This window comes from Acinonyx jubatus, chromosome B4, assembly GCF_027475565.1.
Source record: "Acinonyx jubatus isolate Ajub_Pintada_27869175 chromosome B4, VMU_Ajub_asm_v1.0, whole genome shotgun sequence".
Lineage (NCBI taxonomy): Eukaryota > Metazoa > Chordata > Mammalia > Carnivora > Felidae > Acinonyx > Acinonyx jubatus.
Window position 1 is genome coordinate 44813522 of NC_069387.1, and position 27134 is coordinate 44840655.

At 46.8% G+C, this 27134-nt stretch overlaps 1 protein-coding gene across 3 annotated transcripts in view; it reads left to right on the top strand.

Moving 5' to 3' along the window:
* Positions 1-27134, top strand: part of ETV6 (ETS variant transcription factor 6) — a 252747-nt gene that overhangs the window by 179623 nt on the left and 45990 nt on the right. For all 3 annotated transcript variants that reach the window (XM_027035574.2, XM_027035575.2, XM_053225833.1), the window contains one exon: positions 19308-19472. In XM_027035574.2, the coding sequence (XP_026891375.1) occupies positions 19308-19472 (165 nt within the window). The remainder of the gene's footprint in view (positions 1-19307; positions 19473-27134) is intronic.

The window sequence follows — 27134 nt, forward strand, 5'->3', positions numbered from 1 at the left end:
GCCTGGCTTTTGTCATTGCCTGCTTCCGCCAGAGTTCATCTCCAACTTCTGTCAATTCTACCTCCATGATATCTTGAGCCCAACCTTTCTCCCTTCCCTCTGCTTTAGCTCAGGCTAACGATATCTGTCACCCCCATTCCTACAACGGCCTCTAACTGCTCTCCTCGTACCAGCCTTGCTCTGTCCTAATTCATCTTCCACTCTGCAGCTGGAGTGACCCTTCGAAAACAATATCTGATTATGTTACTCCCTTGTTAAAGATCCTTCAATGCCTCTTAGCAGCCTTAGGAGAAAGTCTAAAGTCCTCAGTACAGCAGACAAGGGCCCTCCTCATAAAGGCTAACATTTATCAGGTGCTTCGTCTGTGCCAGGCACTATCCCGAGTGTAGGACTTGATGCTCACAGCTCTCCGACGTAGGTCCTGTTTCCATCCCACTTTTACCATTGAGGAAACCAAGGTGCAGAAAGGTACGTCGCTGGCCCGAGATCACACAGCCAGTAAGTTAGGGAACCAAGATTCAAACCTGGGGAGGCGACATTCAAACCCAGGAAGCCTGGCCCTGGGGCCACACTCCTAGCCACTATGTTATACCGTCTCTCCTTCGCAGGGCGTAGCTTCTCATTCATTCAAAAATATTTACTGAACACAGTGTGCCAGAAACCGCTTGAAACGTCGAGGATAGAGCAGTAATCAAAACAGTTCCTTCGCTGCTGTCATCGGTTTTTGTAACTCATTACGATAAAGATCAGAATATATTTAATCAGGAGTCTACCTGTGGAGTCATAACAAAGGCTTTTTGAAAGCATATTCAGAGACTGGATGTTAAGATAAAAGAACTTTAATGATGGTAACATTGGCTTCATTTGAATAGCTTTCCAGAGAATAAGATTGCATTTAAAACAATTTTTATAGGCACACCCTTTGATCTGGTGAACACCAAAAATAAATAAATAACAAGGCAGGGGGGGGGGGGGATGTGTTTAACGAAGAAAATGAATAAAAAGATGAATAGTGCAGTATATCGATTAGTGATAAATGCTAAGGAAAAAAAATAAGGCAAGAAAGAAGATAAGGAGGAGTCTGAGAACAGAAATTTGTAGTTTTATGTGGAATATCCAGGGAAGACTTAAAGGAAGTGAGGATATCTAGGAAACCACACCAGCTAAAGAAACAGCAAGTACAAAGGCCCTGAGGTAGGAATGTGCCTGGTAGGTTTGAAGAACAGCAAAGAGGTCGGTGTGGCTACAGCAAAATGAGGGAGGGAAAGGAAGGAAGGAGATGGGTTCAGACAGAGATCATGTGGGGCCCTAAAGGTCATCTTAAGGACTTTGACCTTTACTCTGAGTGAGTCGGGAAGCCCCTGGAGGATTTTGAGACGAGGGGTGACATCATGTAAATTCAGGGCAGAGGAGGGACATGTTTTAATGGATCGCTCTGGCCTGTATGTTGAGAATAGACTCTAGGGGAACAAAGGAGGAAGCTGGGGGACCAGTCGGGGAGCTGTGCCAGAAGTCCAGGCGGGAGATGATGGTGGCTGGGACAAAGCTAGTAGCAGCAGAGGTGGTGGCAGTCGTCAGATTCTGGATGCATTTTGAAGGCAGAGCCAACAGCATTCACCTGTGGATTGGATGGCTGCAAGGCGTTGGGGCCCTGGCATCTGGAAGGATGGATTTGGCGTTCTCTGGGACGGGAAGGGCTTCGAACAGCAGTTGGGCAGGTGACGGCAGGAGGGCCGTTTGGGGCAGATCAAGTCTCACGTGCGTCTTCAGCATCACCGTGGAGCTCTTGCTTTCTTGCTCCCTCCCCTCACTTAAATGCAGGTTCGCATGCATTTCTGCGTTTTGTCCTGGCGAAACTCCTCCGTTGCCCAAACTGCTTTGGCTCTCTCGTAGGTCCCGGCCTTTGTACCTGCTGTTCTCTCTGCCAGGAAAGCTTCCCTTCAGTTCCCTTCCCCACCCTTCAGTTCTTCCCTGGCCCTGCACTAACACACTGGCCTGCCGACCGTCTCTTACATTCCCGGCTTCCGCCCCGCCCCGAGATTTTAAAGCCTTGTGTCCCTCACCTTGATGGACCTTGCACCTTGTACAAGATGCAGTCTGTAGGGGGTGCCTAATCGGCTAGACGGATGGGTGCGTGGATGGAGAGATGGACGGATGAGCACTTAGCACAATGAGACCAAGCTGTGCTTTGGTGGTAATGATGGGAATTCCCCTGGAACACGGCCAGGTGAGATGATCACCCCAGACTGAAATGAAAGAAACGGCAGATGTCAGGAAGTTTTTGTGTTCATGCTGGCATGTGCGTTAGAGCACTCCGGCACAGGGCCCCCTTTCCCGTGCACTCTCCCCACCTTCCTACCCCAGCCCGGGCTCCCGGTCTTGCTAACCTCTGGCATCAGGGAACATATACCCTCTACCTGACACATCCAGGTCTGTAGGGGAAGTTTTGGTTATAAAACCGGAAGAGTGTTTCACCTAATGACGTGTTGCAGGCTTGCTTTCCGCGGGCCTCCGGGTCTGCCAAAGCGATCCGGCCTCATTATTTAGGAAGCTGCCTCAGCCAGGCATTACTAATTTGGGCATTGCTAATTCGGATGCCTATTCAGGCAAATGAGCAATGAATGTAAAGTGCTTTTGTCAGTGAATTGCCAGTGAAGACAGGGGGAGGGGTGAAGTAGAGGGAAGGTGATAGAATGTTTTGAGTTTTTGCTTCGATTCCAGAAAGGACAGTCATTGCTTCCTGGAAGCTGCACTTGGCAACAGGCGTGGAGAGTGGGAAAGATTTATTTCCCTTCGCCAAAGCTCAATAATTCAGCTTGAGTATTTCAAATCAATACATTTCTTGCAAAGTTTCCAAAGGCTGCATTAAAAAAGCCACTTGAAAAAATGATCATTATGTGGCCGCATCCTTTGATGGGACCGGGGCGTCAGGGACGGGTCGGGCCTTCCAAACAGACGCAACCCGACTGAGAAAGGAGGCTTTTCAAAGCAGGAAAGTCGAGTTAGAGTGGACAGCAAGCCCAGCCGCACCTGCCCAGCTGCCCGCGGCCTTGCTGTGTGGGGCTCTTTCTGGAATGAACGGCTGACTCGCTCCTCCTAGGGCTCGCGTGGGGAAATCTGTGGCTAACACGTAACTCCCTGTTTCTCTGAGCTGTGGTTGTTCGCTGAGCATGAAGGGCACTCACTGGAGGAGACCGGCCCCCTGATCTAGGAGGACTGAGGTGTCCAGCCAAAGGCTGAGTCAGTCGAATTTTCGTGAAGTCTTTAAAATTCTGACATCTGTCAGTCTTGCCTTCTTGGGATGGGAAGTGTGGAAGGACGGCAGAAGGTTGGGGGTCTTTCTGCCGCTGTCACTGCTGTCACTTTCATCTCCACCATCCATTCCTTCCATTTGGAGGATTTTATCTTCACTAGAATAGTCCTTCAGTCCTTTCCATGAAAGAAGCCGTGTATTCCCTCCCTTGGCATCCGATGCCCATCGAGGCTATAGCCATTTGATCGTGTCTTCCCTTCCGGATGCTGGGTCTCCTCCTCCTCGTGGGCTGTGACTCCCTTCGGGTGGCCAGAGACCTCTCAGAGTAAGGACCACACTTCTTTGACTTACTGCCACAAACCCCAGCAAGAGTTCATCCGGAGACGTAAGAACGTTGGTGCTCTCTTTTACGAGATACCAGGGGCGTGCTGCCCTTGCAAACCGGAAGTGTTCTGGGACAGAGTCTGGGACGATGGCACGCCAGCCGTGTCGGTTTCAACGTGTCTCAGAACCCACAACACGGTCGCGTGGCCAGAGCCCGTGGACAAGAGCAAAACTGCTGACAAGCTAGCCCCAAGATCCAGTGGGGCTTTTGACGGAAAAGCCCAGGGCAGCCGAGAGGAGCTCACCGGCCGTTGCATAGGCTCCGTTTGAGAGAGACAGCTGAAAGTGACAATCTTCTCGTTGCTTCCAAAGGCAGCCCGTGCACACGGGGCAAGGTCTAAAGGGTCTGGAGCGCTCTAGCTGTGATCTCGGGAACTTCCCAGCCAGGTCCGTCTTCCAGGAAGACCCCACACTGAGAGGCTGCCAGAGTGAAAGCAAGTTGAATAGGAGAGGAACAACAGAGACTAAGGAAGAAAGGTCCCCAAAAGGAAACAGAAGGAGGAAATTTCAACCAGCCAGCTGCCATATATTCGAGCACTCCGTCAACACAATAGAAGAGAGAGCTTTGTAAAGTTGGAACACGCCTTGTTCTAAAAGTTCAGGAAAATCAATTTCACATGAAACCGCGCAATAGGAAAGTAGTGAGGTCAAGTCCCATACAAAGTTTTTAGAAGATAAAAGAAAGTAAGAAGCCGAATAGCACTCCTAAAGAGTGTCCTAAAGACATGGCTATGGAACCATTCAGCAACTGTAACCTGCCATCCAGATGAGCTAAAATTCATTAAGAAAATGCTATTAAATATGGAGGGGCAGGGGTAGACAACATAAACCAGAATTAGGAAAACTTAGAACTAAGATGCCAGAACTCAGGAAACATTTAAAAATGAAAGAAAAATCATTTCAGAAATGAAGAGCAAACTAGTAGGAATTCAAGATGACTATATCATAAACGGCAATGTGGAAGAGAAACAGAAGGTAGAAACACTGGAAATTGTTTGAAATGAAAGCGAAATGAGCGATTTTTGAAGATTCAAGACAAAGTGACAACTATTGGAGAGAGGCAAGGGAATTTCAGTATGTGGATAATAGAAGCCTGTCAGGAAGGAAACCAGAGGTTTGCATAACTCCGCTCTCTGCCTGTCTTCACATGACCCTCTTCTGTTCTCTGTCCCTCCCCTGTGTTCCTTCATAAGGACACTTGTCATTAGATATAGGTCCCGCCTGAATAATCCAGGATGATCTCATCTCGAGATTTCGACCTCAATTACATCTGCAAAGATCTTTTTTTTTAATAAATAAATAAATAAGGTCACATTGACAGGTTCCAGGGATTATGACATGGACATATCTTTTGGGGGCAGGGGCCACCATTGAACCCCCTACAGCTGCTGTGCTAGTAGGTGACGGAAACAGGATTTGATTTTTATTTTATAATCAAGTCGCTAAAGGCAAAATTTTATGTTTCCAGCAGATTAGCAGTTGTTGCCAAGAAACCAAAGTAGACGGCATGCTTTATAAATAGCAGGACAATAGGAGGTCAGCCTGCCGACCACCTGGAGGCCTCACCTGGCTCACGCTCTGCCCCGGCCTCGGCTGGGAAGCGTTTGTGCACTGTGTGAACAAACTTTCCTTGGGCTGTCAGTGATGGGCAGCTGTTTTGCAGACTCTCGAGTCAAAGTTAAAAAACAGACATAGCCCTGTCTGTCTCCAGAACTCAGGACACTCAACGTCTGTATTATAAACACTCACACCGTTCCCAGTGCAAAAGCTCCTTTGAAGGAGTCGTACGGGGGGTGCCTGGGTGGCTCAGTCAGTTAAGCGTCTGACTCTTGCTTTCCGCTCAGGTCATGATCTCACGGTTTGTGAGTTCAAGCCCTGCCCGGGGCTCCGCTCTGATGGCACAGAACCTGCTTGGGATTCTCTGTCTCCCTCTGTCTCTGCCCCTCCCGTGCTCAGGTGCACTCTCTCTCTCTCTCTCTCAACTACATGAACATTTAAAAAAAAAAAAAAGAATCATACGTCAGAAACATCTGTAGGTACAAGTGAACAAAATTTCCTTCCCTCAGGCGCCTATACCATTCTGCCTCCTGGCTGCTTCAGACCCCCACTATCCTTCAAACTTGAGGGTCCTCTCACTCCTCCCTCTGACAAGCTCATCTGACTGCCTAGCAAAGCTAAGGTGTGAACGGATTGTATTGATTTAGTGTATTCCCTCTACCAGCCTCCCCTTCCACGGACGTCTTCGTGCCTCCATCCAAAGGAGTGAATAAAACTGCAGACAAGACAACAGAGCCAAAGAGAAGGATACTTGGCAGCAAGAGAGAGTCTCCCTTTGGCCACGGAATGTTTCTGCGGTTCTGGAAGGCGGCATGGGGTTGCTTTTGCTTTGTTTTTTTGTTGTTGTTGTTTGTTTGTTTTTGTTTTTTTTTTTTTTCATCTTCCTGACTCCCCAGCAACCATCTTAGGCCCTGAAACCAGGGGATTAGTAACCTTCGCAACTCAGATACCAGGGAGTTTAACTGGTGAGAAAAAAAGATTACAACTTTTTTAGTGGCTAAATCTACAAAAGCCATTTGCCTGTGAATTTCCTACACACAGAAGCAACGAGGCAGAGAAGACACACACACGCACACACACACACACACACGCACACACGCACCCACACACACACACACACACACACATACACATGCTACTTATCTTTAAGTAGAAGCTGCTTTTACAAGTCTGATTTTTTGTTTCGTTTCATGAGGTGTCCACAAATCTGTTGAAATGATTTCACCCGGCCTCTGTTGCCCCGTTTGCCCCTCCTAATGCTGATTCAGCTTCAGCTCAGGCAGCCTGGAGAAGGAGCCATGATTGGGCACCAAAAGGCAACCGATGGGGCCTTGGAAATGCTCGGAATCCCTCTCCTAAGAGTCAGGGAAGGAGGTGATGGAAGAAAGGGGGAGGGGGAGGGAGAATTCTCCTTAAAAGAAGATATTGTCCAGAAAAGCATCATTTTATAAGGGTGGTGGGTTGCTTGAACCCTGGTCACATCTGCCTTTTGGGCCGTGGTTGTGTCTTCCAAGGCTTGCAGAGTTAACACTGTAAAAGTTAAATGCTTCTGTCAGGCTCCCTTTTGCCAGCCCCTCCCTCTCCACTGCCCCCCCCCCCCATCCCCACCCCAGCCTCCTGTTCACCCCACAGGACTCAGGGATAATAGGGACTGTCTCCATCCTGAGAAAAGGCAGCCCGCTTGTTTAAGTTTGCCTGGAATAAAGAGAACCCTGGAGGGAAGGGACCAGGCGCAGCTGAACCACACAAAGGAAAGCCTCTCCCATGCCAGTGACCGGGCAGATCAGGCCCTGTCCAGAATGAGAATGAGTTCAGCTCTTGTTATGCTTCGCAAAGGAATGTTTTGTGGACTGTGGCCCGCACAAGAGACGATCCTATGTGGTTTAAAAGAGCCAGAGGGGGAGAAAAGGATATTCGTTCTTCTTTATTCAGACACCCGTAGTAGATCTTCTGTGTTTTGTGGATCATGCAAATCCAAAGGGATCCCTCTTTTCTCCGCACCCCCGCGTTTCCACGGACTATTAGAAAGTCTTCTTGCGCCTGCTTTTCCTGGCAATTTCCCAGTCTGCCCCCTAATCTATTTAAGGAGCATTTCAACTTTTAATATCTATTTTCCAACATTTTTTTCCTCTTCAAAATGGACTTCTTTGTGTGCATAGATGTCAACAAAACTGAAAATGAAGTGTTTTCTAGGGGCACCCGAGTGGCTCAGTCAGTTAAGCGGCTGGCTCTTGACTTCAGCTCAGGTCAGGATCTCGCGGTTCGTGATGTCGAGCCCCTCACCAGGCTCTGAGCTGACAGTGCACAGCTGCTTAGGCTTACAGCTTTCTCTGTGCCCCCCCCCCAATAAATAAGCTTAAAATAATAATCATAATAATAATAAAAAGAATTTCTTTCTGCCCTGTGGTGGGAGACATGCTGCCCTTACTTGCCTCTTTCCTTTAGAAGTTCAATCACATCTCTCCTTCAGTGGTATCTCTCCTATCCCAGCTGCCTCACTGTTCATAACTTAAAATAATTTGCAGTGCTTAACCTTCACCAGTCTGAATACAAACTTGCCGTGTGTTAGCTACGATTCGTAAAATACCTGAGGAAGGGACATTCCATATTTAAGGTCAGGTGTGTGCATTTCATAGAGAAGTGACCCCCACAGTTGCCCTGCGTCATTTCATTGCTGCCTCCCCCCCCCCACTTCTCAGTGGGACAAGGGCACCCTTCCTGCCTCTCTTCTCTTTTCCTCCCCAGAATACCAGGACAGACGAATGTGTGTCTTCTCTTGTCGCGCCTAAATTGCTGCTTACCAAAATTGCGAGTACCTGTCGGCAGGCCCATGTGCATACGTGAGGCTCAAAATTACTAGCCTGATTCTCCAGGGGTCGCTACATAGACGTTTATAGACAAGGTCTATAAACTTTGAAATTAGAGCCAAATATTTGTGTGCGTGTGCGTGTGCCTGTGCGTTCGGCAAGAGGGTCCGTGGGTCTCCCTGAATTCTCAGAGGGGTCCGTTATCTCCGAAACTTAAGAACCCCTCTCCATTGGCACTGCTACACCCTCATCATTTCTCTTCTCAATATGGCTTCAGTTAAAATGTTGCTGTTTTGTTCATCGTGAAAATGTAAACAACTTCCACCCGAAGTGAGCATTTCAGTTGCCTCACCCTACTCCAGGACCCAAATGGGCTCCAAATCTGACCTTTCTTCCTCCAGCCTCTCATCTGCTCCCGTCCTTTCTCTCCATCACCTCCTGAGCCATTTTCCCAACCTGCAAGCACACTGATGATGCCGGTCCCCTCCTCAAAGCCCTGTGCGGGCCCCAAAGCTCCTGCCAGAGCCTTCACAGCCTGCAAGAACCCCTGCTCAAGTTCCTGAGGCCCCAGGGAGCAGCAGGAAGGATTCCAGTCTCCTGGAGACATGTGGCAAAGTACGGTCAATCTGCCGTCCAGCCTCTGTCCTACCCAGTCCCCCAAAACGCACTGTGTACTTCCTGTGTACCAGACATGGTGGGAAGTCTTTACAAGCGTTACCTCATGTCATACTTAAATTTGCCCAAGGAGATAAGTGCTATTCTTGGCCTCATTTTACTGCTGGGGAAACTGAGGTTCAGAGCTGTAACTTGCCCCAAAGCACTGAGCCCACTAGGCGGTAGGACCAGTATTTGAACTCAGGACTGAGTCCAAAACCCAAGTTTTTATCTAAAATATTACATGCCTCTCACCACATCGGGCTTGCTGCCCCAAAGCGGAAATGGGAAGGACTCTTATGTCATGTTTGCGAGGGTGAGTGGCAGGCGCTGGGCCAGCTTTGCTGTCAACAGGTTTGCTGCTAAAAACCCTTTTGTGGATAAAACTGAGTGAAAGCCAGAAAAATCCACAAAGTGAAGTCTATAAGAAAAAAAATTTTCTTTTAATTTTTTTTTTAGTGTTTGTTTTTGAGAGAGAAAGACAGAGCATGAGTAGGGGAGGGGCAGCAAGAGAAGAAGGCACAGAATCCGAAGCAGACTCCAGGCTCCGAGCTGTCAGCACAGAGCCGGACGTGGGGCTTGAACTCACAAACCGCGAGATCATGAACTGAGCCGAAGTCGGACGCTTAACCAACTGAGCTACCCGGGCGCCCCTGTACGAAGAAATTTTTTGAGGGAATCGAATAGGACTCTGGATCTGAACTTGAACATATAGTCTTCTTGCTTTGGGGATCTGGGCCAAAAGATGTAGGTGGACCCTTCTAACCTCTACTTGGGAGCCGAGTGCCGAGAAACAGGCTAACCTTGAGGACAAAAATAGGAAATGTTTTGGAACTTCTAATTCCCTGGTGACAGAATTTGTGTGCTGGAAGCAGTTTTGATCAAATAGCAAATCCAAGGTCAGAGGCAGACCCAGAGAAATGGGAATACCTGGCTTGTGGGAGTTACCTCGGAGACCAGGCCCAGGGTGGAGACTGGAGGACTGGCTGTGGGGGGGACGCTCCCGAAAGGTGCGCTGGGAAGCAGCTTGGAGGTCTCCGATGATACTCGGTTTGACTTTGGAGGGTTTAGTTATCCTAAGGTAAAGCCTGCCCACCGCGACCCCCTTTGCAGAAGGCACAGGGGGTCTCTGGGGTCTGCTCAGACTTCCGGATCCACAGCTAAACCAGACCTGCCATGAGAAGTTGAGTTCATGGTTTATTACTCCTAATTCCCTTGCGTCGTTACCATGCGTTTCAGAGTACCGGGGAGACTTTTATATCCATTGCATCCTTTGACCCGGCCAAAGTTCACTAGACTGACCTGGGCCTGCGGTTCTGGTCCCAGGTGCATTGTGACCTTGGGACAGTCCCTTTACCTCTCTGAGCTTCCGTTCCTTCAGCAAGGACAGTTGCACCAGCCTTAGCTCCCTCACAGAACAGTTGTGGGGCTGATCCGGGCGCAGCGGCATGTGGTATTAGTAAAGTACCACCCAGATCTGAAGCATCCTGCCTGATGAGCATGGCATTGGCTGGGAGAGGGGTGACAGTCACAGGCTGCAGCGCTGGCCCGGCGGCGGACCGGGGATCTCGGTGCAGTCTGGCATCACGGGGGGACCGCCGTGTGCCAGGCGTGACGGGAGAGGCACTGAGAAACCTGTGTCAGCTCCGTGCTTGCACGTTTTGACTCTTAACAGACGCACCTCGCAGTTAGCGTCTCATCTCCCAGAAGGAACAATGAGGGGCCCTACAAATTTGGACTCGGGTCTGACAAACAAGGAGGCATCGGTGGGCAGAGTAGAAATGATCCAGGGACACACTGGTGAGAATACATCATCTTACAACTGGGAAAGAGAAATGAAAGACATGGTCAGTTGTGCTTTCAGAAGTTTAGAGGAGAAGTGCCTGTGGTCCCACGGTCCACAGTGCTCACGCCCAAGTCAGAAGAGTCAGGGCGCTTTTGAAAGTGAACTTCCGGCAGATCGCGCACGCAGGGCGCTCACTGAGACCAGTGGGCAGGAGGGTAACTGAGGAAGCTGATGAGGCTGTTTTGGGGACATTCTCTGAGGAGCTCAAATTTTAAATGGGCTTTTTAAAATATAAAGGTAATGCATGCTTAATAGAGAGAAGTGGGAAATAAAAAATGGAAAGGAGAGGCACCTGGGTGGCGCGGCCGGTTAAGTGTCCAACTGTGGCTCAGGTCATGATCTCGTGGTTCCTGAGTTTGAGCCCCTCATTGAGCTCTGTGCTGACAGTTCAGAGCCCGCTTTGGATTCTCTGCCTCCCTCTCTCTCTGCCCCTTCCCCTGCTCACACTGTCTCTCAGAAATAAATTAAAATGATAAACGTTAAAAAAAAAAAAAAAGAAAAGGAGATGGTAAGCATCACCTGTAATTCTCCTGAGTGACAGTTACCATTAATGTTTTTATATTTCATGGTAATGTTATTCTGTGCATTGCTTGGGATTATCATACCTACATACATATGCTATTTGGCATTCTTTCATACGAATGGATACTCTTTATAAGAATTACCTGATTGTTGGGGCGCCTGGGTGGCTCAGTCGGTTGAGCGTCCGACTTTGGCTCCGGTCATGACCTCAGTGTTCGTGAGTTCGAGCCCCGCATCGGGCTCTGTGCTGGCAGCTCGGAGCCTGGAGCCTGCTTCAGATTCTGCCTCTGTCTCTGTGCCCCTCTCCTGCTCGCACTCTGTCTCTCTCTCTCTTTCTCTCTCAAATATAAAACATTAAAATATAATTTGAAAATAAATAAATAAATAAATAAATAAGAATAAGCATGGTATCAGCATGCTGATTCGGTTGGATAGAGTGACATGACCAAGTGGCAAAGAGGGAACTGTGCAACTTCTCTCTTTCTTCTCTCTCTGCCATCAGGGAGGAGGGTTGTCAGACCGAAACAGGTATTACAAACATCGGCATAAGGGAATTAAAGCCTCATGGCAGAATTGATGTAAAAACGAGTCTAAGTTGTTCTAAATAAATTCACTGCTCTTGGCCCAAATGGCAAATGAGAATACAGAACTTCCAAGGGTGAGAGTTAGGCCACTGACAGCGATCCCTGAGGGTTGTAGGGAATGGAAGAGGGACTGAAAGAAAGACTGTGAGCCACCGTTTACCTGATATTCACAATCGAAAAGGAGAAGAGAGTGTCCGTACAGACCAAGAACAGCTGGCGTGATCTAACCTCCAGGTGGAATTCGGGACAGGGTTTGAAACGCAGATGTTGTGAGCACATGGGAAAAAGTTGTCCCTTCAGAGCCCAGCATTTGCTCCTTCTCTGCTTCCTCTATCCTCTTCGATAAGGTCGTGGTTACTTATTCATGGACACGAAGAAAGCATTTCATTGAATTTTAGACGGTGCCGTTTCGGCTGAGCTTGAAAACTACAGTCCGGCTACCAGCGTATTTAACTGGACTGATCATTGAACCCTGGCACCCCAAAGGAGCTGATAACTTGATCAGCATCCATCTGGAAGGAGGTGACTGTTACGTCACCAGAGTGCTCCCACCTCAGCCCTCACCTAATCCGCATTTTGTCAGGAACCTGTTGCGGTGACAGATGCTTATCAAAGCCACAGAAGACATGAAGCTATAACGTGTGGTTGTTACTAGAAATAGAACCAAATCCGGAAAGACTGCAGCAGGCTGGGAATGATGGCAAAAAAAAATAACAAGATGAAATCTAATATTGATTCAAGTACATTCCTCCAGTTGGGTTCCAGACACCAGCTCTGTGTGTGCAGGGTAGGGCAACTGAAAATGGTGACCGTAGTAACAGTAGCTAATACTTATTAAATGCTTGCTACGTTCCACATACTGTCCTCTGCGTGTTTTATTGTTACCACTTACATAATCTTACTGTATACTAGCTTTATGGCATCTTCACATTTGACAAGCACATCGTCTGTGATCCACTGGTACTTACTCACAGCTTGCAAAGTGTCCCCTTTTTTCATTTGAGTCAAGTGAGACACAGAGAGGTCGAGTAACCTGCCTGAGGTCACACAGCTGGGGAATAGTTTCAGTGCTGGCGCTCGGTGCCTGCGTGCGTATCTGCTGTGACGATTAATCCGGCCATTGACGCTCTTCTCCTTCTCTTTTTTCGGTCACGAATTTAATTTGATGTTCTGCCAAAACACCAAATAAGCCTAGACAGAGACGTATAGGTGGTTAATAATACAGACTTTGGGCCAAGCCGGCTGGCTTGTCCATTATCTAGCTATGTGACTTTGTCCGAGTCACTTAACTTCCCTGTGCTCCAGTTTTCTTCTCTAAGGAGGGATAGTGATGGTTTCTGTCATACAGTGTTGTTGTGGGGATTATATGAGTTCTGTACAGAGAGCACTGGGGACAGTACCTGGGACACAGTAAGTTCTTGTAAGTATTTGCTGTCATTATGAGGTTCTCGAGAAGCAGTATGGCAGGGTTTTAAGAGTTGGGACTGTTGGGGGCGCCCGGTGGCTCAGCCACTTGAACATCTGAGTTCGGCTCAGGTCATGATCTCATGGGTTCCTGGGTTCAAGCCTCGCATCAGGCTTTGTGCTGACAGTGCGGAGCCTGCTTGGGATTCTCTCCCTTCTCTCTGCCCCTCCTCCACTCGTGTTTTCTCTCTCCCTCAAGATAAATGAATAAAACTGAAATAAAAAACAGAGTTGGGAACTGTGGAACCAGACCACCTGGGTTTGGATCTAAGTGCCACCATGTCCCATTATGTGTGCTACATTTTTTGCTCATCTATAAAATGAGAATAAGAATCTTTGCAGAAAATATTCAGTCTAAACGCCCAATAACTTAGCGACTATGAACAATAGAAGTCTATTGTCCAGAGGAAGAAAGTTCTGGCCCTGCTCCTGGTACGATGTTTAGGCATGGGAGCTAAATATGATCTCTAGAGGAGGCAGGTGGGTTGGGGAGGGTCTAAAAACTGCAATTGAGAAATTACGTTTGGACCAATTAAGGACGTTTAATCTGAAGTCAGGATGACTAAGCAAGGAAGTGATCATTTTCCTCATTCATGTCAAGGGTTACAGAATTGTTCTGTGTCATTGAATCGAGTTACGACACAGCGTGAGATGCTGGAAGCAGGGAACGTGGGGCGGCTTGCTCGTGGTGCAGCCTCTTAACTTTTCCCCGCTTCAGTTTCCCCGTGAGTGAGATGGGTGGGAGTTGGACTAGATCATCTCTGGGGTGTCGTCTTCTCTTTTACCAGTCTGTCCCATAAGCCACAGCGTCTGTATCAAAATCCCGTGTGCACGGCAAGGTTGGGACAAAGGATGTTTTTGATGACTGTATTTTGTAGCACCAGAGCCTGAACTGAGTATTGTTCGAGCCGGTACAATCATCTCCTGACTCCGAGCCCCCTGTTCTCCTCCTCATCTGTTAAAACTGACATGGAAGCAAGACGGATTTCACAGAGCTTATGTGAGAATTACATGAGGTCATACATGTGAAAGCCCCTTGTCAGGATGTTATGTGTATTATTGCCTCGGCCGGCTTATAGCTTTTCCAAGAATTGGAATATGATAAAACACTCTTAGGCACTGCCCTCTATTTAAAATAATGTAATCTGTTTTCCAAGACCCAGAAGGTCATTCAGGAAGTTACAAAATCTTGGGATCATCGTTGTGAGCAGGCGGTAGTTTGGTAGTAAAAAGGTCCTGGCTGTTTATATGATTGGGTTTTTAGGATTCAGATGAAGCGGGACTATGTTCCCAGTGTGCAACCCGGAAAGGAATAGAGACCCCATCGTCTAGGCGCCTCATTTTACAGAATGAAGTTGCCGAGCCCAGGAGAAAATGCCCCAAATCACCTGTTAGCTAATGGCAGTTCTGGTGGTAAAATCCGGGCTCCTGACTCCTAGCCCACTTTTCATCGTTCATTTAAACATTAGCTGAGAGACCTTGAAATGAGGCTTAACAATGTGCTGGTGAAAGTGGCTGCCCCCTTGAACGTGGACTTGAAGAAGTGAATGAACTTCACTTGACCCACTTGGGAAAAAAAAACTGCAGTGGAATGCTTCGGAATTTTCTTAATAATAGCGGTTCATCTCTTCTGTATAAAATGCTTCTCAGATATACTCTGAAGTGAACTGACGTTAAAAATGGCAGGTCTTGGGGCGCCTGGGTGGCTCAGTCGGTTGAGCGTCCGACTTTGCTCAGGTCATGATCTCACGGTTTGTGAGTTCGAGCCCCGCATCAGGCTCGCTGCTGTCAGCGTAGAGCCCTCTTTGGATCCTCTGTCCCCCTCTCTCCCCGCCCCTTCCCTGCTCACACTCTCTCTCTCAAAACTAAATCCAACTTTTTTTTTTTTAATGCAGGTCTTAGTAGGCTTATTATGTGCACGGGGAGTAGTAGAACATAGGCGCAGAAAAATGGTCTCTCTTCCTTTCACTAATCATTAACTGCTATATTATTCGATTTTGTTGAGTTAAAGTTGCAAGAGATAACTGTAAGAACGGTTCTGTGTTATACGTTCTCCCTCATCTCGCCCATACGGCTTCTGTTACATTAGCAGCTGTGAGCCACATGACGTCTCAAGACCAGTGCCTATGAGCATTGAGTGCCCGCGGGCAAGTAGCCAGTGAGGGCGGCACTTTATTCCTGGATGTGTTCAAAGCGGAGCGCCACCTACACCTCCCTCCTCTTCCCATTTATAAATCTACTTCTCCAAGGATATACAGATTTTTTTGGCTCTATTTTTAGTCTGTTGATAACTTGAGAAAGCCTCCAACGATGAAAGTCTTGGATGGGGAGGATTCAATTCACCCAGTCTTTTCTGCATCCCTAATAGACGCTGAAAATCAATCCGAATTCTGACTCTGGGTGGGAACTGCATGCGTAAGTGTAGTGTGATGGATAAGAACACACACCCTGAAGCCAGACTGCCTGGGTTCAAATCTGCCCCTCTCGGCCCCTCTTGTTTCCGTGGCCGTAGGACCTTGGGCACATCCCTTAAGTGCACCGAGCCCGAGTTCCCCGATCTGAACCCCTATGTCATGGTTTTGCTGTGAGCATGCAATTAAATGAGCTAATATTTACAAAGTGCTTACAATAGTGCGAGATGATAGACATGCCTAATAGATGACTGTTAAGTAAATTAAATGGTCCTGATTAGACAGAGTTGCCTCTGGGTCCAAGGCTCTATTCCATTTAGACACTGTAACTCCCAGGCCGTAGGGCTGTTAGGTTGGAGGAAAGGGGGCTTCTTTTTTCCCAGTTATTCTAGAGACTTAAAAAAGAAATAGCAGTAGGACTTGACTTTGAACACCGAAGTTTATCAAGCCTCTTTCCAGCTTGGTCTATCTGTCCGCCTTGTCCTTACACTCTGACCGGTTTCCTCGGGGGCCTCAAGCAGGTAGCTGGGTCTGTCAGGGTCACTTTTGTAAAACTGCTAGGATCGCCTGGTATTCCCTGGACTGACAGTGACCTGATGGGTCCCTTTTGCACACAGCCCAGGGCCTTCATGCCGGTTCCCCACGAGGGGGTTTCCGCGGTGACTGTGCTTGCTTCGGGGGACCGGGGCTGTGGGAGAGATTAATGGGAAGTGAAAAGAGAAACTGTTGCCTTTCACCAGCAGGGCTGGTTGGAGTGTGTGACTCCTCTTGTATTTAGGGAAAAGATTACTCATGAGTATTTTCTTCCATAGAATATAAAGAACCTCAAATTACTACTTGTGTCCCCCCACCCCCACTCCCCCCACCTCCCTCCGGTTCAGTGACTCCTCTGCAGACACTTCAGCATTTCACTCTCATTTCCCCTCCCCAGGGGGATTCGGTTCTGTATTTGCCTTGGTGCGCGCGCTTCCAATAAGCTACCGCATCGTTTTTCCTGTTTCTGACTGAGTGTCTTCTGCTCCGTGGCCCATCTACCGCCAGGCTCTTTCCTAGGCCAAGCTTGACTGCATCCCCATATTTGCACCCCCCCGCCCCCCGCCGGGCCTGGCTGTGCCCGTGCTGCTCCTGTGAAAGAGAGGAAGGGGAAAAATTCCCAATAACAGATGACTGATCGCTGTGCTGTTTCTGTTCAAAGGTGACACCGCTGACGATAGGAAGTAAACATTAAGGTTTTTTTACCGGTTCAAAAGTTGAGATTTTGCTAAGCTGTCCTCACGCCCACTGCCATTTCACTGTGATTCCAGATATGGGTTTTGTCAAGGTCGTTGGAAAGACGGGGGGGGGGGGGCACCTTCTGTATCCAAGGACCGTTTTTAATAGGCATTACTTCTGGGTAGAGTTAAGAGCCAAAAACAAAACCTTAAATTCTTTAGTGGCTGTGTTTTATTCTCAGGATCATAGAGCAGTAGCATACTACACTTTATTTATTTACTTACTTACTTATTTATTTATTTATTTATTTATTTATTTTATTCTTGAGAGAGAGACAGCATGAACAGGGGAGGGGCAGAGCAAGAGAGGGAGACACAGAATCGGAAGCAGGCTCCAGGCTCTGAGCTGTCAGCACAGAGCCCGACGCAGGGCTCGAACCCACCAGCCGGGAGATCATGACCTGGGCCGAAGTTGGACTCTTCACCGACTGAGCCACCCAGGCGGCCCATACTACACATTATGATTTCATGATGCCACTTTCTTTTGCCACGTAAAATTGTAAAACTTAAAACCCAAGGGAAAAAAAGCTCTTGGACGCCCATCTCTAATTCTGCCAATGCCTGTACTTCTTTCTTGGTGTCCTACACGAGAGACTGCTTGAGAAAGGACTTCCCCAGAGTTCAAGGAAGCCAGCTACCATTCTTCAGAACTAGACTTTGCAAAGGAGCCACCTGGAAGACGGAGCCAATAGTCATGCCCAGAGGCTCTGGACCTTCTCCAAGGGAACTGAGCTATTCCTTCCCTGGTCCACGAGGCAGGAGAAACAGCATACACAAGTAGACCAGACAGTTCTTTGTTATGCTTGATTGAAGGATGAAAAGGTGACTCTTTCTAGGATCAAACTGAAGGGCACTTTTAGAGCACACTCATGGCGTCTCCTTAGGAAGTTTAAGTAACTTCCTGGAGAAACTGAAGCTCTTCTTGGCAAACCCTGACTCCATTGTATTTGAACCATTAATTCACACGGTGCAGTTTTGGAGAATGAAGCTCTGTTGGGCACGTAGCTCCTTCCAACCCCTCAGTTCTCATTTTGGTCTCAGGACTGCTTTCAGTTTTTAAGAATTATTGAAGACCCCAAAGAGCTTCGCTCATGTGGATCCTGTCTATATTTACCATATTGGAAACTAAAACTGAGAATTTCAAAAACACTTACTGAAAAGTAATAAGCTAAGCTTATGTTAGCATAAATTTATATTTATGAATATATCTTCCAGAAAGTAGTGAGAGAAGTGGCATTGTTTTACATTTTTGCAAGTCTCTAATGTCTGGCTTCATAGAAGATGGCTGGATTCTCACGTCTGCTGCAATATCACACGTGTGTAGCTTCTAGAAAATCCCACTGTCTACTCATGAATGAATGAGGCTGAAAAAGGTAGATAACCTCTTAATATTGCTATGAAAAGGGGTTTGACTTCATTGACACTCTGAAAAGTGCTTGCGAACCCTGAGGGGTCCCCAGATCACATTTTGAGAACCACTGTTCTAAACCACTTGAATGATATACCAAAGATTTCCCACAACAGCAAAATAAAATAAAAATATAGATTCACAGTCAGACTTCCAGAAAAGCCCAGCCTGAGTTCTCCTCTCTACCTAAGCTACAGCCCTCCCTTTGGCCCACTTCTGGTCCCACTCAGAGTCCAATACCACCCCCGGCAGAAAGTTCTAACATCAAAAAGTAGAATAAAAAGGCAAAAGACCTTTTATCCTTGCTTTGCCCTCTCATTCCCAGAGGCTAGCCTGATAGTTTCCCAGAGGCTGAGTGAATTGCTCTTCCTGGAAGAAATTTCAGGGAACACTTTATTATTTGGCAGCTCTCAAAGGTCAGGCCCGACTCTGGAACATTCTCACTTCAAAAGGACACTGAGGGGGCGCCTGGGTGGCTCAGTCGGTTAAGCATCCAACTTAGGCTCAGGTCATGATCTCGCGGTCCGTGAGTTCGAGCCCCGCGTCGGGCTCTGTGCTGACAGCTCAGAGCCTGGAGCCTGTTTCTGATTCTGTGTCTCCCTCTCTCTCTGCCCCTCCCCGGCTCACGCTCTGTCTCTCTCTGTCTCAAAAATAAATAAACGTTAAAAAAAAATTTTTTTTAATAAAAAAAAAAAAAAGGACACTGGGTGGCAATCAGATCAGCTCTGATTCTAAGGTCCCCTCCGAAGCACATTGACATTTGTCATGACTCTGAGTTCCTTGGGTGTTTCAGGCCACCGTGGAGCTTCAGCTTTGGGGCATACCTGAATCAAGGCAGCCCCTGGAGCTGGGCAGGGAAGGGCAGGCCAGCAAGGCCTAGGGTCCATCAAAGACTAAAAAAGGATCGTTCTTCTCATGTTGCCTCTGAATAAATAGTTCATCCGATACCACACTTGGGCACTTACAAACTTGAGCTTTGCCTTGGGATTCAGAGTTGAACATAAGAGCTCTTCAGACCTGGAGACTCCATTTTATTAACCATTCAGAAAGCTTTTTCCTTTATTCCAACTGTCTAACTGACAAGACCTTTTTTTTTCCTCTCTCTCTCTCTCTCTCTCTCTTTCTGCCTTGCTCTCTCTCCAACAGGCTTGCAGCCAATTTACTGGAGCAGGGATGACGTAGCCCAGTGGCTCAAGTGGGCTGAAAACGAATTTTCTTTAAGGCCAATTGACAGCAACACGTTTGAAATGAACGGCAAAGCGCTCCTGCTGCTGACCAAAGAGGACTTTCGCTATCGATCTCCTCATTCAGGTGAGAGTCTGGACTCCTGACACGTGTTCAGCTTGGAAAATCTGTTAGTCATTGCTTGGTCTTTGCCACCACCCATCACGCCCAAGAAATCCCCTCGGTAGGTCACCGTGAGCACAAAGACCGTGACCTAGCTTCATAGAGGAAAGATTTTGCTGACTAAGTCCATTGGAGGGGAAAAGAGGAAGAATTTCCAGATCGAGGGGAAACTTTGAAGGTCGGGAGAAGGACCCACAGGGTCCTTAAGGAGCTTAAGGGGTCTAGTTGTGCCACCAAATCAAGGAGAAAATGCATTGCGGCCCTTTGACTCTGCCTTGCTCCTCATTCTGGAAACTTTTGAAAGTGGTGCTTGAGAGTGAGTGTAGGTGGTGAACTGCTCAGTTAAAACCAAAGACACAGGAAGAAGGGGTGTGAGCCCTTGCTCAGGTAGATGGAGTAGAAAGGGAAGAAGACGTGAGGGAAACAGAAGATAAGGATGGGAAGAGGTGGAGGTCCTAGGAGCCACGGCAAGTGTAGAAATAAAGGGCTTTGGGTGATTTCCTTGGGAAGTACTGATTTTTTTTTTTAAGCTTATTTCTTTATCTTGAGAGAGGGACAGAGAGAGAGTGCACGCGAACGCGAGCAAGGGAGGGGCAGAGAGAGAGAATCTCAAGCGGGCTCTGCACTGTCAGCTCAGAGCCCGATGCGGGGCTCGAACCCACAAACCGTGAGATCGTGACCTGAGCTTGAAATCGAGAGTCGGACGCTTAACCGACTGAGCCACCCTGGTGCCCCAGGAGTAATGAATTTTTTGAAGTATGGCATCCTGTAACTTATAGAAATCCTGAAAAAGGCAAGTGGAAGATTTCCCAGGCTCCTCTCACCGGGCAGTTTTGTCAACATAAGGGCTCCGAAGACCGCATGGGAAGATTTGATTCAGCAAAGAGCGTTTGTACCTACAAAATGTATTTCTGACATAGGTGTGAGACTTCAAATGAACTTTCTAATTTCACTTCTTAAACTTTATGGATACTTAGGAGATAGTTATTTGGGAACCCCGTATGTGAAATGGGGAACTTTGGTCTCAGGTTTATGCCTTTTGAGGGGCTAGTTATTCAGGTACCAACAGGCGCTCCTTGTCTCGAGCCTCTTTGTGGCCAACTTTGATATACTTTGTCTGGTGGAGACTCTCTTTGTCCTGACAAAGGGCAGAGATCCTGTGTAAGGTCTTGGCATAGTTCCAGCGACATTTAACCCTTATTTACTCCTGGAGGCCTGCCAGAAGTTAGTAAACTAGCTGTTGTGAGGAAACATCCCCATCACAGGGCGTGAGGTAAGGATATAGAACAGTATCTCCCCCGCTTTTCCCAATCGCTGCAAACCGTTTATATGAGGAAATGATAAAGGGAAGTTTCCCTGAGAAGTATAGAAGGTATTGAAACTCGAAAGTTCATATCTCTGAAAAACAGATCATTTTTAACGTTTTATAAAGGAATGGACCCAGCCATACCTGACACGTTTCATCTCAAATCATTGATTCTTTCTGTAGTCTCAGGGTAAGAAAACTAAAACAACTATATAAATAAATAAAGCTAGCCTAAAAGGAAACTAAATAGTCCCCTTTTTCTTAATATTTATTTATTTTTGAGAGAGAGAGAGAGAGACAGAGTGTGAGCGGGGGAGGAGTGGGGAGGCGGGTGGGGGACACAGAATCTGAAGCAGGCTCTAGGCTCTGAGCCGTCAGCACAGAACCCAACGCAGGGCTTGAACCCACGGACCACGAGATCATGACCGGAGCCGAGGTCGGATGCCCAATCGACTGAGCCACCCAGGCACCCCTAAATAGTCCCCTTTAATGCAAAAATACTTACCTTTTCTGTTCCAGTGGAACCTCAAAGGTATACTCAAAGAAGCAAAGCTACCTCTCTGGAGGAAAAGAACTTTTAACTCTTTAGTGTGTTCCAGAAAAACCACTCGTGTCAGGCAAATGAGGGAACACACAGTGATATGTTTTGACTGGATTTGACTTAGCCCTTAGCTGGGGCTAAGACTCCCTGAGTCTGTAAATCCCCCCCAACCATCATATCTCAGGTACTCCTTTTCGTTGCTGATTTCTTTTTCTCCCTAGAGATCTCTCTCCGCTTTACTTAGAAAATGGGTTCTCTCTCCTCAGAACTGGAAGCCAAGATAGGCAAAAGCCTACCAGTAGTCCCCTGCCATTTTGTCAGGTCTTTGCCAGAGTGGGCCATGTGGAATATCGACAGGCTCCCACTGTCCTGCTGGATAGGATTGCATTGAACCTAGAGGCAAAAGGAAGCTGGAGTAAAGGAAAGGGCAGAGCAGGATGGGGCTTAGGAGAGAAGGAAGCGAGTTGATTTGGAACACGAAGGATGGATAGAACGGAGAAGGTGGGGAGAGAAGAACATTCCAGGTAACTGGGGCAGCACTATCTTAATGTATCTGGATGACGTGAAGTAGCCCATCTGATGAACGCAAGAGGCGGGAGGTAGGAGACCGGATAAAGCCAGTGCACTCACTGGGCCTGAGGTGCTTAGACCCCAGTTAGGTGGCAGTAGAAATTCATTCCATGCGTATTCTCTGAGCAACTCCATGCTAGAGTTACAGAAGTGCGGGCTAAGGAGGTTCAGGCATCGCAGAGGCAATTTCTGGCTGGATTGTCAGATGCAAGCTCAAGGGTATGGTAATGGAGCCGGGACTTTGAAAGCTTGGAAAGGAACCTAAGGTAGAGGTAAGGAAAGGTGTTGAGGAGCCATAGGCCAGTTCATGTGCCGATGGGGTTCAGACATCCTGATTCCATGGACATCATCCATGGACATCAGGATTCCATCCTGCCTGAAACAGTGTTCATCGTCATTCATCACCCCTTCCCCACTTGGCCGAATGCCTTTTCCTATTAGAAGTTCTGCTGACCTTCTCCGGGAAAGCTTTCCCTGCTTCACATCCCTGCTTCCCTGATTGTGCCCTGCCTGCCTTCCTTTCCTCCACCTCTTCCCACCTCGGTCTGGGCTAGGTGCTGTTCCTCTTATGTCGCAGAGCATACCCTATTTCTGTCATGGCTCCTGACACACACACACACACACACACACACACACACACACACACCATGTTTTATAGGATTGCTTTCTGTTCTGCATCCCTCTACTAGAGGAGGGAGTTCATTTGGGTAAGGGTTGTGTCTTGTTAAGCTGACCTACTGCAGCATCCAGTTGGCACTCAATATTGATCAAATGATGACCCAACACATGAGTCCCTTAAAGCCCGCGTTAAGAAGCTCGGATTTTATTTGGCAGGGCGTGGGAAACCACTGACGAGTTTTGATCAGGAGAATAACAGAATTGGAGCCCTCCCTTTGGAGCAGACCTTGGCTGTCAGTGCATAGGGTAGACTCATTTGGTCACTAAAAACAGGAAAACCAGTTAGGATGCTATAGCTACAGTCCTAATTGGAGACATTGAAATCCAGAACTAGATCGATGAGAATAAAATAATAGTACTTCAGGCACGGAATGGTTAGCTAAGAAGAGGAGCTCATCTGCAGGAAGCAGTAAGATTCATTTTGGCCCGGCAAGGCCACGGTATCCAAAAAGATACGTCCTGTTCTGCTGCTGGAAATCTGAGACCGGAGCCAGGCCAGAGCTGGGAATAGTAGACGTGAGCATTACCCCTGTTGTGTTGAGCTGGGGGTAAAGAGAAATATATATTGCAGGTAATTTAATTAAGGCATCGACCAGGAAGCCGTGGACAGAATTTCAAGGTGATACCTGCCAGGAGGGGCTGCAAGAAAACTGACCACAAAAAGAGGGGTATGGTCAGAGGGTTTGGAAACGAGCTGCGAAAGAGTTCAGGAGACGTTCGCGTGGAGTGGCTGCGTAGCAGGGTAGTGAGGCATGATCTACCTACTCAGATTCTCCTCGGGTAGGGACAAGGTGTAAATAGAAAATCTTCTTCAGTGCTCCCATGTAGCATTTGCCACTGCTGCTTCTGACGTGGGCTTTCTGGTTTAGCGTTTGATATAGTAGATGTCTGGAGGCCCACGTTCTATACGTGGCTCGTCCACAGGTCACAGTACTTCTTTGGCTCCTATTTTCCTCATCCGTAAAATGGGATTTCTACCATATGGATCCAAAGCTCCCTTCAGCTCTTAACAGTTAGGCCCAACCTCAACCAGGAAACAATATTAAGCTTCTATGACATAGTACAACCTCCTACCCTACAGGCAATGAATAAATACTTTGATCCCCTTCAACCTATATGTCTTGTAAAACTTATACTTCGGTCAGTTTTTTTCTGTCTTTCTTTGAATGTTTTTTGCTGCCTCAGATGAATCAGCAGCAGCTTCTCACTAGTCATGGAGCCACTGGAATAAGCAAAAGTATCTGGTTGCCCCGTCACCGTGAATTGGATGTTTATAGCTTCCTCCCAACCTTATTTCCTGCCTGGCCTCACCCAGAATTATGCTGTCTGTATATGGACATAACATTCCCCAACACAACCCATTTCAAATGTAGAGAGGAGGGAACAGTGTCCAATGAATTTTAATGACCTGAAATATTAATATATCGTAGGTCAAAATATGGTAGCCTCTCTGAACTCTACATTCTTTGGCCCGTGTCACAAACTACACCTGTCTTGTCCATTTCCAGGACAAGAGTTCTCCATGTTCAACCTCTAGAACAAAGCAGGGAACATTTAGAATGTGCTTTAAATAACATATTATCTCCAAACAGAAGATTGTAAGGCTGAAGATGCATGGGATATTTTCTTTGGAATATTCTCCCAGTTAGGGGACACAAGATGTGAATCTATAACATTTGCAAAGCTAAGGAAAAAATGCAGAGGAATCTTAACTTTATAAAAATTTTACCTGTACGGGATAATTTTACCTACTCTTTGAGCTACTAGATAGTAACTGCCTTAAGTGGTCTGGGATGATTTAAATTCAGAGGGATATTTGACTATTTGACCTCTTTGAGACTTGAGAATAAGGAACGGAGAAGTTAACACTGATATTAACTCTTTTAGAGTTATCCACCATTAGACATCAAGATGGAATAGATTTATGTACACATTATTTATAAGAACAACAGCCACGAAAGCCACAAGATATTTTCAGTTCAATTCATGTTAGACTCTCTACTGATGCTAAAAAATGGAAAATAAGCATCTTTTCAAAGCTCCTTCAATTCAATTCAGCAAAAAAACGTGTGGTGGATTTACAAAGCAAATTAGTCTTCCAGTGTACCAGAATGTGATGTGGCAAATTATTTCTTCCCTCTCCAATGCACCAGAACCTTTGTTTGGGGAAATACGCTTCGCTTGTGACCTCCAAATATAGTAAAATTCCCTTTCAAGGTTAAACGAAAAATACTGATCTGTATCTTCATAACGTTCCTCCTCGGACTGACTTGCTTATTCATTTCTGTTAAGCAACCGTAGGTGCATTTGCTGGGTTGAATGGTTGGGTCAGCTGGCTATTTTAGAATCAAGTTGCAGAAACTGAGGGTATTGGTCACGGAGGGGAATTATGGTCCCGAAGTGTGGGAGTTGCAGGAAGCATGACCCTTGACTGAGACACCGAGAGTTGGCTATACTCCTTGTGTCTGTGAACAGAGCAGGGGAAAAAAAAGCATCTATACATCAGAGAAGTGGTTAAGAAGCCAGTTACAGAAAAGTCTTTTAATTTCTTAGCTCTTCCCTTGTCCCATTTGTAAAGTGGTAGTGATGACCGATCCCTGTGCCAGACAGCATGGCATTATCACCTGTAAAACAGACCACACGTCCTGTAACAAAGCACCTACTCGTTTTACGGTATTCGTATTTTCTCACACGCTTAGTTTTTGGTTTATCTGTAATACCCCTCTGTGTTCTGCATCCGCTAAAGGCAGTTGTCTCCCTATATCTCTTTTCTAACTGATTTATTCTTGCCTTAAATGCAGTGTTCACGTTTTCCCACAACCTGCACCCTTTTTCTCAGGATCTCTGTGTCTTGAGACACAGATACCAAACTAACTCTCAAATATTGGTTCCTAAGTAAAAGACTAGCTTATGGTTATGGTTATGGTTACAGAAATCACTCTGTACTAAATACAAAGGCCTGTACTTTAATCAGCCTAAATGGAATTTTCAGAAAATAAGGTCGAACAGAGTTCAAAAGCAAAGCTGTGCCCTGATGGGAGGGGCCTATCGTGGCCTCCAGTGGGACCTCAATAGGCCAGTACCAGCCTTGGCGTTCTCACTGCTGAACACACACCAAGACCAAATGAACTGAGGCCGTGGACTTCATCCTGAACATCTGTCGGAGGCCGAGAGGACCCAGCCGAGAGAATTTGATGACAAATCTGAAAAGCATCCCTCCCAGCCTTGCTCCCTTTGTGTTTTAAGAATTGGTCAAAAGGAAACCAAAATCTCTGAATAAAAACAGAAGAGAAAGAGAAAAGAGAACAGTTTGCAAATTTAAGAATGTGTTACTTCAGATAATCTTCACATGAGGATATGTACATAGTAAATCATCCCCTGAAAAGTGCACATTTTAAGAATGTTAAAATTCTGCTTTAAATCTACCGAACTTGAGAAGTTAAGTGATGCAAAGCCCCGGGGGGACGGGCTGTGGGTAGCACAGTAGGTGACACCGTGCGAGGGTCCCAGCCTTCTGGAGAACAAGTAGTGTCTAAGAACTTTAAGAGTGACCAAAACTCAAAATAAGTCAGTCAGAGGAAGACAAATATCATATGATTTCACTCATCTGTGGAATTTAAGAAACAAAACAGATGAACATAAGAGAAGGGAAGAAAAAAATAAGATAAAAACAGAGAGGGAGGCAAACCATAAGAGACTTTTTTTTTAATGTTTATTTTTATTTTTGAGAGAGACAGATCATGAGCAGGGGAGGGGCAGAGAGTGAGGGAGACAGAATCTGAAGCAGGCTCCAGGCTCTGAGCTGTCAGCACAGAGCCTTATGCTGGGCTCAGACTCATGAACCACAAGATCATGACCTGAGCCAAAGTCGGACTCTTAACTGACTGAGCCACCCAGGTGCCCCAAAAGACTCTTAAATACAGAGAACAAACTGAGGGTTACTGATGGAGTATTGGGTGGAGGGGGGGGGATGGGCTAAACGGGTGATGGGCATTAAGGAGGGTACTTTTTGGGATGAGCACTGGATGTTATAATGTAAGTGATGAATCACCAAGTTCTATTCCTGAAATCATTATTATACTATATGTTAACTGACTTGGATTTAAATAAAAAGTGGGGGGAAAAAAGAGTGATCAAAACCCTTTTACTGATGATACTATTTTGAGAAAATATCCCAGGGGCTCCTTAGTCAGTTGGGCATCATCAGACTTCGACTTGGGTCATGATCTCATGGTTTTGAGTTTGAGCCCTGTGTCGGGCTCTGTGCTGACAGCTCAGAGCTTGGAGCCTGCTTCAGATTCTGCGTCTCCCTCTCTGTCTCTCTCTCTCTGCCCTTTCCCTACTCACACTCTCTCTCTTTCTCTCTTCTCAAAAAAAAAAAAAGAAAGAAAGAAAATATCCCAAGGATGCAGTCCAGTGGGGGGAAAGAAAAGATACCCTTAGCAATCCTGTTTATAAGTATAAAAACTGGAAATGCCCAAGCCACCCACAGTATGGGACTTGCTACATAAACTTGGAGAATGTAAATATA